This window comes from Stenella coeruleoalba (assembly GCF_951394435.1).
Source record: "Stenella coeruleoalba genome assembly, chromosome: 16".
Taxonomy (NCBI): domain Eukaryota; kingdom Metazoa; phylum Chordata; class Mammalia; order Artiodactyla; family Delphinidae; genus Stenella; species Stenella coeruleoalba.
The window spans coordinates 69,700,242-69,715,167 of record NC_137162.1 but is presented as its reverse complement, the minus strand read 5'-3'; the positions used below and the strand labels follow the sequence as shown (position 1 = coordinate 69,715,167).

The window sequence follows — 14,926 nt, the reverse complement described above, 5'->3', positions numbered from 1 at the left end:
TATGACAAAGCTGAAACCAAATATATCAGTAATATATATGTAAGTATGCTTAACTCCTCTAGTAAAAGGATTTTCAGATAGGCTCATAATGTAAAACCAAACTCTGGGATGAATACAAGAAACACACCTTCAACCAAACAATTCATAAAGGCTAATAAACTAAAGAGATGGGCAAAGATACACCAAACAAATGCAAACAATAAGAAATCAGGGTATATGATCTTGTTATCAGGAAACTGTAGAACTCAGATCCAAAAGCATTATAGGACAACAACAACAAAAGGACACTTTTATAATGCTAAAGGCTGCAATTGGCAATAAATATATAACAAGTACTAAAGTACCAAATGTTTCATAAAACATCAAGTACAGGATATACAAGGGTAAGACAGCAAAACCTTAATAACAAAAATCTTAACCTATCTCTTTCAGTCCAAGATAGTTCAAGTGGTCAAAAGATAAAAACATAATCAATAACATAAATCTTTTGCATATATATAAATATATATATACATATCGAACTTCGTACTCTGAAAAATGAAATATAACTTCAAAAGCCCATGACAGTCATGAAAGCTGACCATATTAAGTCAGAAAGAAAATTTCAAAATATTTCATAAAGTAGAAAAAACTAAAAATTTATTTGCTCAAGATGCAACAAAATGAATTTATCTTCTGGTAATGTTGGAATAGCTCATATCAGAGAAATTCTCCCATAGAAAACAATATAAAATATGGAAAAACTATTAAAAAACAACTACCTGAAGGGACTGGCAAGCAACCAAAACCAGGAAGAAATTAGAGAAAAGTCAACCCCAGAGGAAAGAAGTGGCACCATGGTATATTCATACAGTGAAATATTACTTACCAATAAAGAGGAACAAATCACTGATACATGCTAGCTACCTGAAGAATCTCAAAAGTATCATGCTGATGAAAAGGATAGGGCACGCACTGGACAATTCCATTTGTATTAAGTTCTAGAACAGGCAAAACATATGGTGGGGAAAAAAAAAGCAGAACAGTGGCTGCCTCTTGAAGTGGGGACAGAGGCAGGTACGACTAATCCAGCTTTGGGGAAAAAGAAATACAACATATCCAGAAAGCATGATTTATTCAAAGAGGGAAAAAAAGGCAACCCCAAACTGACACAAGTAACAAATGACTGTTTATGAAACTGATAACATAACCATACAGAGAGAAAAAGATCATTTTAAGTAACTTTTACACATAGTCTCCTAACCCTTTATCCACGAGAATGTATGTATATTTGTATGTATACACACATACACACTCACAAAAAGGAACTTTCTTTGAACCGCATCATAAAAAATAAGATGAATTGACAGATAAATAAAAGGATATAGGATAAAGTAAATATAGTAAAATATTAACTGCAGACTCTAGGTGATGGATATATCAGTCTTCACTGTACAATTCTTTCAACTTTTCTGTATATTGGAAAGTTTCCATAATTTCTGTACGTTGGAAAAGAACTATAAGGACATCTTGAACTTGCCCAGGTGGGTTTATGTCAGCAATCATATTGGTACTATAATTATGAAACTATTTTATATAATCATAGTATAAAACAAATAAGAAACATATAAAACAAATAAGGAAATATATTACTGTTGGTTAGCAATTAAGATTTTCAGCATAAGAAAAAGAGATACAAATATAAAGTAATTCAAGAAAACAAAGCCTATAAATATCAATATAAACTCATGATTTTTAAAAAAGTCTTTCCCATAGCTATGTCCTTTTCAAGGCCTAAAAGAAGTGATCCCCAATAACAATGAGCACACCTAGTGCCCACATCTTGGTTTCAAAGTACTCTTCACCATTAAAGGGAATCAGGAGTCATTAGAGAAATGGCCGACTCTAGGTCTAAGGCACAGAAAATACAAGGCAAGCCTGGGTCACCTTTTGGGCCAGAAAGTAAGAAAGTTCTTAAAGACTTATATAGAAGCAGGTCAAAAAAAAAAAGAAGCCAGGGACTTCCCTGGTGGCGCAGTGGTTGAGAGTCTGCCTGCCGATGCAGGGGACGCGGGTTCGTGTCCCGGTCCGGGAGGATCCCGCATGCCGCGGAGCAGCTGGGCCTGTGAGCCATGGCCGCTGGGCCTGCGCGTCCAGAGCCTGTGCTCCGCAACGGGAGAGGCCACAACAGTGAGAGGCCCGCGTACCGCAAAAAAAAAAAAAAAAAAAAAAAGAAAAAGAAAAAAGAAGCCAGTTTGACGGAACTTCCATTGAACAAAATTAGGAAAATTTAATCTATCAAAATGATTAATGACTATAAATGATAAAACATTGAATAAATAAAAATCCACAAATCTATGGAGAGAGAAAGAAGAGGAATGGCCTTCCTTACAGAAGAATATTAGCTAAAAAGTATAGAAAAAATAATAGAATTAGATAATCACTGTCTTGTAAAGCCCTAATAATTTAGGCAAGGATCATAAATGGATACAGTCATTAAGTGAAAGCTTGTTGGATAACAGAATATTCTCCCAGCCCCAATATAAGAGCCCAAAGGTTACTTATGAATTGCAAAGGGAAAACCATTATATCACAGAGGAGAAATGTGGCAACTGCCATCTAAACCAAGGGATCAAACTCAGCATCATTTAGAGCGGTAAAAACAAACATCACATCGTACCACACTGGCAGCATATACAGTACCCAACCTAACCAAGAAAAATTCTTACAAAAAAAATGTTTAACCTGAGTCTGATTAAGTCTGGTCCAACTTCCAGTTACAGCAAAAACAGGGAATGTGAGAAAAGGTTCAATAATACCAAAAGAAACAATTAGATGATGGGGTTTGTGGGAGGCCACCCCAAAATATGCCAAAGTGGAATGTTGACTATTTTGAATTAAAGTCACTTGAGAGGACTTTCCTGGTGGTGCAGTGGTAAAGAATCCTCCTGCCAATGTAGGGGACACGGGCTCGAGCCCTGGTCCGGGAAGATCCCACATGCCGCGGTGCAACTAAGCCTGTGAGCCACAACTACTGAGCCCGCGTGCCACAACTACTGAAGCCCACGTGCCTGCAGCCTGTGCTCCGCAACAAGAGAAGCCACCGCAGTGAGAAGCCTGTGCACCACAATGAAGAACAGCCCCTGCTTGCCGCAACTAGAGAAAGCCCGCGTGCAGCAACAAAGACCCAATGCAGCCAAAAATAAATAAATAAATAAATTTATTAAAAATAAAATGAAATCAAGTCACTTGAGAAACAGCCCATGCAAGAAGAACACCCTAACCCTCCTTTGTTCCCCTGAAAGCAGGAAACAAAGCTCCCATGGGAAGATATCCTCCCTATGCTGGAGGATGGAGGGCATCCTTATTACCAGAGATACAGAGTTTGGGGCAGAGGAAGCTGTATAAACAAACTTTATTACTTCTTCATTAATATGCTACTCCAAGCCCAAACCCTTTTGTTTTGTCAAATCTTCACAAATAATTTACTCTTTGTCTAAAAAGGTGTATAAACAACATGCTTTGGTCACCTCTTGAGTCTTATACCTATGGGACCACCATATGTACGAAATTAAATTTGTTTTTCTCCTATTAATCTGTCTTGTACCTATTTAATTATTAGACCAGTCAAAAGAACCAAGAGGGGTAGAGCAGAAATTCTTCCCTCCCCTAAATAGACAAATATACAGTGCAGAATATTTTTAAAGGATATTTTTTAAAGTCTAGACTCTTCAAAGCATCAATGGCAAGGAGTTTTTAGATAAAGGTAAAATGATTAAAGAAACATAACCAAATGAATCTTGACTGAATTCTGGTTTTGGAAAAGGAACTATAAAGAATTTTCTTTTGACAACTAGGTAAAATTGAATATGGACTGAATATTAGTGGATGATTATGCAATTACTGTCAATATTTTATATATGATAATCATATTTTGGTTATATAGGAGAATGTTGTTTTTAGAAGATATACGCTGAACTACTGAGATATACATGCCATGTTGTCTGCAACTTATTTTCAAATGGTTCAACACAGAAAAAGAAAAATGTGTATGTGTGTACATGCATGCATGCACATGTGTGTGAGTATGTGTCTGTGTGTATGAGTACCAAGATAGAGAAGGAGAGTGGATGAACATATGTGGCAAACTATTAACTGGTCCTTCCAGGTGGAGAATATACATGACGTCTATACTATTCTTAAACTTTTTACATATGAAATTTCATAATAAAAAGTTGGTTTTAAAAAAGTGAACGAAGTAGAAAATAGTAAATGATAATCTGGAACATGTCAAGCACAGAGACCAACAAAAACAGGAAGAACCTAAGAACATGGAAGAAAGTAAAAAGAAGAAAAATGAGTAACTGCCATATAATTAACTGTTATTAAATTATAAGCCCTATTTGCTCATCATACACATGGAAGGGAGGAGGAGGCAAAACGTTATGAAGCACAAATTAAATTGTTCTTAAATAGTTACATAGCACTGTTAGGTGTTCTGGGGATACAAAGAAGAAAGAGAAAAGAATCAACATTAGTTGAGTTGCCTCCAAGCTCCAGCCACTAAATCCTCAAAAATGACCATATGAAATGAGTGGTGATATCATCTCTACTTCTTCATCTAATAAGTAAGAACCAACATTGTCCCTGCCCCTAAAAGTTTATAATTTAATTGATAATACATGCTCATAAATGGAATATAGAATATTAGAATATAGTATACTACAGTGAGATATTCATGGTTCAGATGCTACTAGAACTAAAAGGAGGAAAATAATCATTTTTTGAGTCCTTACTATGAGCATAAAGGAAGAAATGATCTTTTTCTGAATACAATTTCAAAGGAAACTTTGATGATGCAAGTAGGGTACTGCAGAGCAAAAGAGGTCTTATGAAATGGGAATGGAAGATAGGGCACTTCGGTATAAGCAAAAGCACTGGAGACAGAAAAATCAAGAACTGTTTTGGGGATACAGATCAAGCATTTGGCTGAAATAAATCTGTTAAGTAGAAAGTTAAGAACTAATTTGTAAACTACTATGAAAGTAGTTTGAGATCAGACCACGAAGATCCTGGAATGCGATGCCTACCTAAGGAATTTTAGTAAATGGAAACCATTAGCTGTTTTTTAAGAAGTGGACCAATATAAGCAAGTCTTTTAAGTAGGTATATATGGCTATAACATGCAGGCAAAAGGCAGGGAGATAGTCTCATTTACCACTTAAAAGACTAGCATACTGACAGACTGCTGTAACCAAGTAATCCTACCCTTTGAACTAATAAGGCAGTCAGCTGTCCGTGCTCCACTCCATACCCTCACTAGCTACTGTCTACTCAACCTAGAACACTTTCCATATTCTACTTTTTTTTTGAGTCACCCTGACTCTATTATGAATTTTACACAAACCTGGGTATCTTTCGCATATTTAGATGTAAAAAATAGTATACCAGAAGGTGTTTCATAATTATGAATTTTACACAACTCTATTATGAATTTTACACAAACCTGGGTATCGTTCGCATATTTAGATGTAAAAAATAGATAGTATACCAGAAGGTGTTTCATAATTACATACATTTAAGGAGAACAAAGCTTCTGTTACATTATTAGAACATTTAACCAATTACCAATATTCTCAGATAGGTGGTTAAAAAAAGAATAAATGATATGACTATATCACTGATTTCCCAAGTGGGGTTCCTCAACTAAACCAGAGAATGACTATTTTCTCAATTCTCCCAAGAATGGTACCAAACTAGTAGTATTCTAAATACACGGAAGTTAAGTCATTGTATACAATGCATGTCTTGGGGCATTAGGGCTTAACTCTTTCCTGGAACCCCAGTTTAAACAGGCTGTAAAATGAAGTAAGACTATTTGCTTACTTTAATAAACTCATAATAAATTGAGAAATAAGTGAAACTGTTTGCAGAATGGTTGTTACTGTATCAAGAGGACCTTGAGTAAATATCTATTAAAATAACCCAAAACTCATGCACTAGTTTTTATCTCATTTATCTCATCAAAGGTTACTTATTTGATCACTTCTCTATCTGCCTGTTCTTAAATATTTTCCCTAAAAATTTATTATTTCAATTATTTTGTCTCACCATCCTTTTCAATACTCTACTGCCAGATAACCTTCTTAAACACCCATTTTATCATGCCTCTCTCTTACTGAAAATAAAATGGTAAAAGATAAACAATGAAATAAATGTAAAGTCCTATAACAACTGAACAGGGCAACTTGGGGTAGTACAAAATACATGGGCTTCTCTGGGGAAGGTTAAGCGAGGCTCAGGCTTTTAAGTCATTTGGGTTCACATCCTAGTCACAGAGTCACTGTGTGCCCTTTGAAACAGTTATCTAATATTTTCCAAGTTCCTGTTCCCAAATCTTTAATAAAGAGGTTTATACCTCTCTCAGTTTGTGATGTGGTATTTGTGAAACCCTAGCACAGTATCTGGCACCTGGAAAGGCTGTCAGTTAATACCAGTTAACCTGATGTCATTGTAAACTTTCTTGAATTTTGCTACCCACCTCCTTTTCAACTTTGGCTTGATCTTCCGCCTCAACCAAACACATCTCTTCAATGTTCTTGAATTCATGCTCATTTTTCACCCTAAGCTTTTGTTTTGCTATTTTTCTTACTTTTAATCTGCTTTCTTTCTACTCAACAAACCAAACTCTACCCATCCTTTATGATCTGGAAGATTCAGACCCAATTCTTCCATTAGACCTTCCTCGATTCTACCATTTCATACTGATGTGATTCTTCTTTGAAAGAGTCTAGATGTATTGTCTGTATTAATTTTTTTTACATTTTATCATAAAATTTTAGAGAAGGTAGACTAGTGGTAGGCAGGAGGCTCGTTAAAATGCTATTTTAATTCTGGTAGCAAAGTAAAAGTGGAGCACTTTTCTATCTTAAAGACCCTCAAAACCAAGCTAAGGAACAGACCACTGAGTCTCTAAAGATAAGGTATTTGACTGCTGAATATACAAACATACTCACATTTCGACAAATTCTGTTCTTTGAATTTGGATACAGTGGCACAATACTAAATAAGTGTTCTACAAGTAGTAGATATTCAATAAATATTGGATTGACTAATCAAATGGCATAATTTACATAACTTTCTTCAAGGAACTAAAAAAACTATCACGGGATTCTCTTTTATCTTTAGATCATTTTTATGTAGTAAGAAGGAAAGTACTATAATTTCCAGTTACGTTTGATCAGTAACCTCAGGTTATATCTGCACATAACAAAATGAAGTTGTAAACAAAATAATTCATATAGAATATTCAGATTTTTTAAAGAAATAATTCAATAATTAACGGAGGCAAGGAGTGATGAACAAATATAAATGTTCAAATATAAAACAAATATAGCATCAAAGCTATTTTCATCTATCAAAGATAATCAGTAAAGAAACTGAAAATTGTACACATCTTCAGTTGAGAGTCCCAGGTATTTTTTCTTATCTTTGTTATATAAATCCAACAGGAATTAAGCTTATTTAACATTTTTCCAAATCAGCAACTTCAGGAAAGTTGCAGGAAAGTTGTTAAAGAAAATGGCCAGTTCACAATTCGTTATACTTGAAGAACATGAATATGAAGGGTAGACATGATTCCCGGAGGAACATTCCATATAACTGTGAGAAATGATATAATATTGAGTGTTTAGTCCCACACTGTACTTAAACCAGTGCTTCTAAAATTCTTCCACTTAAACAGTCCCGCCCCTTGACAACACATTGTTATAAAGGCTGGGGAGAAGGAACATGTATCCCGATGAGCAGCATAATCCAAAACCATGCCACAATCCTAAATTCCTAATGCTTTATCTTAAAAATTCATGCTATAAAAAGATACGCCATATTTATTCGTTGGCTTTGCATATCTTGTGATACAAAATCATCTACTCTAAGTAATATATTTGACACAGCTGGTGAAGCACTGCCTTAGTCCAGTGTATGTGTATCTGAAAAGTATTTTCCTGGATTATGATACTGGAATAATTTCATTTTATAATGCCAGGGATAAATAATAGTGAAAATTGTTTGACATACGTTGAGTACTAATTACATAAAAGGTATTATTAGGTTTTTAATATATATCATCTTAATTTTCAAAATGTAAATATTATTATGTCAACTGTAATGAAGGAAATAAGGCACAAAGAGATTAAACAGCTATCCCAAGGGAATAAAGCTAATAAATATTAGCCACTTCGTACATAAGTGTTTATTATACGATTTCATCAATATTCTATTTTTACAAAAATCTCTTTCTCTGACCTGTGTTTTTACCTTACTTTTCAAGAATTTCATGGAGGTGTACCATGAACAGCCCAATCAATGGCCACTAATGTCTAAAAAGAAACTTTTAATTAGTGTTACAGCTTTAAGACTCATCAACAATGAATAATGTGAAACCATTTATATTAAAAAGGAAACCAATATCTAGCCACTAAATCGAGTCAATCCTAAGGTCCAAATAAGACTTGGCATTGTAAGTAGGATAGGATGTAAATTTCATACACAAAATCTAGACCTGATCCAAAAAGGCAGCATGTAGTGACAGAGAGAACAAGGACCAGAAGTTACTTAGCAAATGGTAAGTAACCTCTCATTAGCTTCTGTCACTAGTTAGAACACTCACTAGTGTTCTAGCGTCACTAGTGTCACTCAAGTGTCCTTGAGTAAGTCACTTGCCTCTCTGGAACTTACACTCAACATATGAAAGGAATGTGTTACCAGATTTTTAAGTTCCCTTCCATTCATATCTTTAAGTCTATTCATAGCTTTAATCCCATTCATAGCTTTAATTCCATTTATATCTTTAATTTTGCTGCCCACTCATTTCAATTTCTAAGTTTCCATTACTCTCAGCTAGTATCTTTTTATCAGTTTATTTTTAAGCAATTAGTTTTTTTTTTTTAATTTACATTTCTATACACTCAGATATCAGTCTTAGTCCTTCTTCTTAAAATATTTCCTCACTCCTTGCTTCTTAACCACTTCATTTTACAATCTGGAAGTACTGAACACAACAAAACTGGCCAGTAAAAACTGCTGCCTTAATAGTAAGTTTACTCTGAGCCCTACTTAAAAATGTTTATGATATCAGAGGCTACTTCAGCGTAATTTTTAAAAGCTTTGATGATTTGACATTTCAGGTTAAATTATATGGTGGTGTTTTTTTCGTTTTCTGGGGGGGTTTTTTTGCGATATGCGGGCCTCTCACTATTGTGGCCTCTCCCCTTGCGGAACACAGGCTCCGGACGCGCAGGCTCAGCAGCCATGGCTCATGGGCCCAGCTGCTCCGCGGCATGTGGGATCTTCCCGGACCGGGGCACGAACCCATGTCCCCTGCATCGGCAGGCGGACTCTCTACCACTGCGCCACCAGGCAAGCCCTATATGATGTTTTTAATGTAAATATTTAAGTACATTAAAAGCCATAGGTAAACAATGTCACTAACCATCTTCCAATTGGATTTGCAATCTGCTCTTCTAATTTCTGCAGCTCCAATGTGTAAGCCATTATTCGAGCATTGCACACCATGAGATTCTTAACTGCATGCAAAATCTGGTCTTTCTGAGTGCTCAGAGAAAGGAGTTTCCATACCCCTTCTCGTATTCGCATCTCTAAATGTATTTTTTCTTGAATGCTGCAGTCCTTAAAAAAAGAGAGAGAAAAAGCATTTTTAAAAGGTAGCAAAACCCAAAATTATAACATTTCTTTTTACCCCTAATAGATGGAAAATGTACTATCTAGTATTATAATTTTATACTACATTGGGAAAGTAACAAAGTTTTAGTGTATGATAGTACAAAATCTTTTAAAGGCTCTGTGCAAAATCTTAACTTCTTGCTTTATTAGGAAGTCTTTACAATCTACTGGATAAACAGAACAGAAACAAAGGTGAGAAATAATATATATTCTTACTGTAACTGTACAAGGTTGAATAGTGTCCCCCACATATTCCTGTCCTCCCAGAACCTTAGAATGTAACCTTATTTGGACATACTTTTGCAGATGTAATTAGTTAAGATGAGGTCATACTGGATTAGTGTGGGCCCTAAATCCAATGACTGTTGGCCTCATAGGAAAGCCAAGTGAAGACACAGAGGGATACATACAGAACTCCATGTGAAGATGAAGGCAGAGACTGGAGTAATGAGTCTACAAGCCACGGAACACCAAGTATTGCCAGCAACCACCAGAAGCTGGAAAAGGCAAGGACAGATTCTTCTCTAGTCCCTTCAGCAGGAACATGGCCCTGCAGGTACCCTGATTTCAGACTTCTGGACTCCAAAACTCTGAGAGAACAAATTTCTGTTGTTTTAAGCCACTCAGTTTTGGTAATTTGTTATGGCAGCCTCAGGAAACTAATACAAGAATATGATAACCAATGTGAACAATACAGCACATGCATGTATTATGTAAGTTGCACTGTGAGATGGCAAGATGTAACTGATGACACTAAATTAACCAAGGAAACACTTTCTAAAAGAACAGATGCTGAATAAAGAAACTAAGGTTAAACAGCAGAGAGGTGACAGGCTATTTGTTAGGGTAAGCAATGTAAATAAAATCTCAGAAGCAAGAGAGTGAAAGAATTGTGCTAAGAAAATGTCAGAAGCTTTAGCTACCTGGAACAGAGATTTAGAACACAGTTTTTGGATATATTTATTTTAGCTTTAAGAGTCACCATGAAACTACTAAATCATTTTAGTTCTGAAAGTCTTTCATTCTGTACAATGATCTTAAAATGGCCTGGCTCTATAAACAAGTTTCATATGTAACATCAAAATTCTATAAACTGAAATGTATTGTTCTGATTTAAATTCAGTGACTTTTTAAAAACTATAAATCACTAGATACTCTTTAATATACTACAAACATGTAATAATGCTTCAGTATGTCTATTTCTAAAAATGAAGAGATCATCCTAGCTTCTGCAGTTAAAAAAAACAAAAAATGAACGCCATAGTTTACCTTTTAACTGGAATAAAATTTATATCAAAAATCTGAATGAATCTAATAACAAAATTTCCAGATATTGAAAGGACAATCTTTTCAAAAAGAAAAGCTGAAAGTTAGAGCAATAGTCTATGATTACCCAAAAAGAAAAACTGCAGATGATTTAACTTGATTATCCAAATCAATCAAATGTGCTATTCACACGCAGAAAACAGATCTGTTTAATTACCTCCTGTAATTACATGATGTAATCGCCACATAAAAACCTTCTTTTGTAGTATAACTCAAAACTGATGTACTATATAAATGTAGTCATTTGCTGCTTTTCCTTCTTTACACATGACTGAATTTCAACAACTCCATCTCATCTTTTTATGACTTGTCAGTCCCAAAGTAAATTCTTCTTTAATGTAATTAGTAATCAATTATAAGAATTATCTATGTGACCCATATGTCTATAGAAATAAACTCTGGCAGGCGGGTTAGCATTAGAGAGTCTACTTAGGGAGAAACTTGAAAGTGGGATGAATAACTTTACCCCACAACTCAAATATAAACGAATACCATCTGGTGCCATTAAATTCAAGTTTGCTTTTTAAATACTACAGTCAGGCAGCCAGTTTAAATACTACAGTCAGGCAGCCAGTTTAAATACTACAGTCAGGCAGCCAGTTGAAGGACTAGCACAGTCCTTCTTAAAGCTGGCTGCACATTAGAATCACCTCAGGCAGAGAGGAAGGGCCTTACAAAAGTACCTAAGCTTATGACCTACCCCCAAACAATTAGGATCTCTGGAGGTGGAACCTGCTCTTTTATTTAAAGCTCCTCTGGTGATTCAGTGCACAGCCACGGCAGAGAACCAGGGCTGCACTACTTGAAATTCCCCAGCCATCTGGAAAGTTGCAACAACCTTTAGAAACCAGTAGGTGGCCGGAGACAACACTAAGGAATCAGTTCGGACTTCTAAAGGTTTCCATCTGGTAAATGAAGATTGTCTTTCTTCACTTATTGATAAAGACTTCATAAAAGTAGAGAGGCATGGGATATAGTGGAGAAAGGAAATGTAAAGTCAGGGTTTAAAAAAAATTACAGTATTTTTAAGATTAAATATTCAGTAAGGAAATGAGATATAGCTAGCAGATATTATATTAGAATTCTGTCCTTTAGAGCAGTGGGCAGCAAACTATAGCCTGGCCAGTACCTGTTTTTGTAAATAAAGTTGTACTGGAGCACAGTCATGCCCGTTTGTGTTGTCTATGGCTACTTTCAAGCTACAAAGGCAGAGCTGAATAATTTCAAAAGAGACTGTGTGGCCCACAAAGCTGAAAATATTTACTATTTGTCCTTTTACAGAAGTGGTTTGCTGATCCCTAACCCAGCCAAATGAACATACTTAGTAAACTATGACCTTACCTCCCCTGCTCTACAGTGAGTGGATGTGGATCTGGGAGGGCTGACAGAGACGGATAAATTAAGTGTATGCATTTTTTTTATTGGAGCATAGTTGATTTAAAATGTTGTGCTAGTTTCTTTTTTTAACACATTCAGGGTGAAAAAAAGGACCATTGTATTAGCCAGTTTTGTGTTCTCCATACAAGTTCTTTTAGCATAATATATACTATAATACATAGTACACATCTATACTTTACATGCAGAGAAAAAACATCTCTGGTCAAGCAAACTACTCTAGCCAAGAAAAACATAATGGAGTCAAAGGATTTGTTTTAAGTTAAAAAGGGGTACAAAGTGCTCCTAGGCTAGGAGTGATGTCTAGTGCGAACCACAGAGAGAACAATGATCAGGTAATGAGGGTGGCATTCAATGATGATGCTTACTGACCTCAAAGAGGAAGAGTAGGGAGCGAAAATCATCACTGCCTCAACCATAATGGCAGAGTCAAGACTGACTAGGGCCCATGACAAAAGCATGTTTCCCTGTATGCATCCCTCTTAGAAGTGTGTGAATTCAAGCCTCCAAGAAGAGCGGAGAATGGGGAGAGAGCCTTCCTTTTGTTATTTCTTCTTCAATTTTCTAAATAAGCGCTTGCTGTCAGGTCAAAGAGAAGCCTTATCTCGTAGGTATTTAAAGTCAGGCAGGTAAAAATAAATGGATAGGGCAAGGCTAAGAATGAAACAGATGATTTAAATGTGCAAACTTAGATAATGTAGAAAATGGAAATACACTAGATTTTAAGAGCTAGAAGGGCACAAAGGAAGTACAAAGAAAATGACTTTAGTGTTGGAATTAGGCACTGACTAAAAAAAAGTAAAAAAACAAACGAAGTTGGGCTGCTGGTAAGAAAACTGTAGTAATCCAGATAGAAACTATCACCCACCTAATGGGTATAGTTAAACCATGTTAGCTAAGAGAGCAAGATGAAAAAGATTGCAGAAGAGTATATACAGTATACATTCTTTCCAAAAGAAATTTTGTGTATTTTAAGAGTTGTTTACATACAGAGAAAAGTCTAGAAGTTGTTAACAGTGCTCATTCTGGGGAATGGAATTGGAGAAAGAATTCTTAAATTCACGTTTCTGTCTATGTTTACTTTTCTGCAATGAGAAAATATTATTTCTCAAATTTTATTTTTATAAAAATTTCAAAAGCTTAAACATTTGTAAGAAAAGGTAGGTGGCTATGCCAACTATTCAGGTGAATGGGACAAAAGATAATAACAAAAATAAGTCATCTCTCAAGCATGTATGAGTGCTAGGTACTGTGGCAAGTACTTTAAAGAGGTTCTCAAATTCCAACAAATTTCTGTGATAAGCAGTTTACCATCCTACAACTGCAGAAACTGCAACTTAGAAAAGACAGGTAACTTATTCAAGGCTGCACAACAAACAGAGTTGGATTTTACCTTAATCTGACTCCAAAGCCAATATTCTATGCTGTGAGTAGTCACAGATGACTCCAAGGTTTGAGTAGAGGTGTTACACTAGTGAGTGACCATCTCAAAATCTTTGGTGCTATCCCTATCTGACGGCAGGTTCATTAGGATCAAAGGAAACACAGAGACAGTGTTAGTCAAGTATAAAATTCTCTTACTGACCCTCAATATTCCTGTTAGGTTAAAACCTATTACTATTTTGCAATTTTTCTCCAAGATCCAAACAGAAGGAATTCCACAACTCAATTATTTTAATTTGTTGCTGCCTAAGAATCTTTAAGTAATGTACTTTCCTACATGTAAATAATCCAGCCGTTACGTATATTTAAATATTTCTTTTCATTCCATGTAGCTAAACTTCTTTTATGACCTTATCCTCTTATCTCTTTTGTACCATACAAAAACATTTACTGGTGCACACAGCTCAAGAAATATACTTGATCGGCCTCACCAACACCTACATGGTAAGTGCAAGAACCTCAAGATCACCGATTCACTAGAAATCAAATTTAAAAAAATAATTAGTACAATCAAAGGGAAACGGAGCAGGACCCCGTGGTCCTTGCCCCCCATGTCCTCAGCCTGCCTTTTTGCCCGTGGAAAAACTTGAGTCAAACGATAAGTTTAATCAGAGAAGTGAGAATATGCAGAAGCAAAGAAAAGCAGTCAAATGGGACAAAACAATAATAATTTAGTCAGTAAGCCACGTCGAGGGCCTTCAGTTCCTTCTCAAGGGCTATAGGTAATATTCTGAGCCACATCCTGGGAGCTGTCTGATAGGTATTGAAACCCCCAGCAGGTGGACGTTAACTACATGGCGACCAGACTGCGCCGAGACATAAGCTGCCAAAATCCGAGAACTAGCCTCAAAGAAATGGGAACAAACCAACCCTGGAACTGAAGGTTAACTGTGCTTAAAATAATCACGACGACGCTGGTCAGACCACTGCAAGACCAATTTCAAGACGGCTGTCAGAGCTGGCTGTGCCGTTTCCACATGTGGCCCCTCCCTCTGTCTACAGAAGCTCATGTCCAGAGGTTGTCAGCGGGGCAGAGTCA

General features: G+C 35.9%; 1 protein-coding gene across 11 annotated transcripts in view; it reads right to left on the bottom strand.

Moving 5' to 3' along the window:
* Positions 1–14,926, bottom strand: part of RTKN2 (rhotekin 2) — a 213,618-nt gene that overhangs the window by 147,111 nt on the left and 51,581 nt on the right. For all 11 annotated transcript variants that reach the window (XR_013824351.1, XR_013824352.1, XR_013824353.1 and 8 more), the window contains one exon: positions 9,473–9,669. Coding sequence is in view for 5 of the 11 variants with exons in the window: in XM_079900723.1 (XP_079756849.1) it covers positions 9,473–9,669 (197 nt within the window). In the remaining 6 variants the exon portion in view is untranslated. The remainder of the gene's footprint in view (positions 1–9,472; positions 9,670–14,926) is intronic.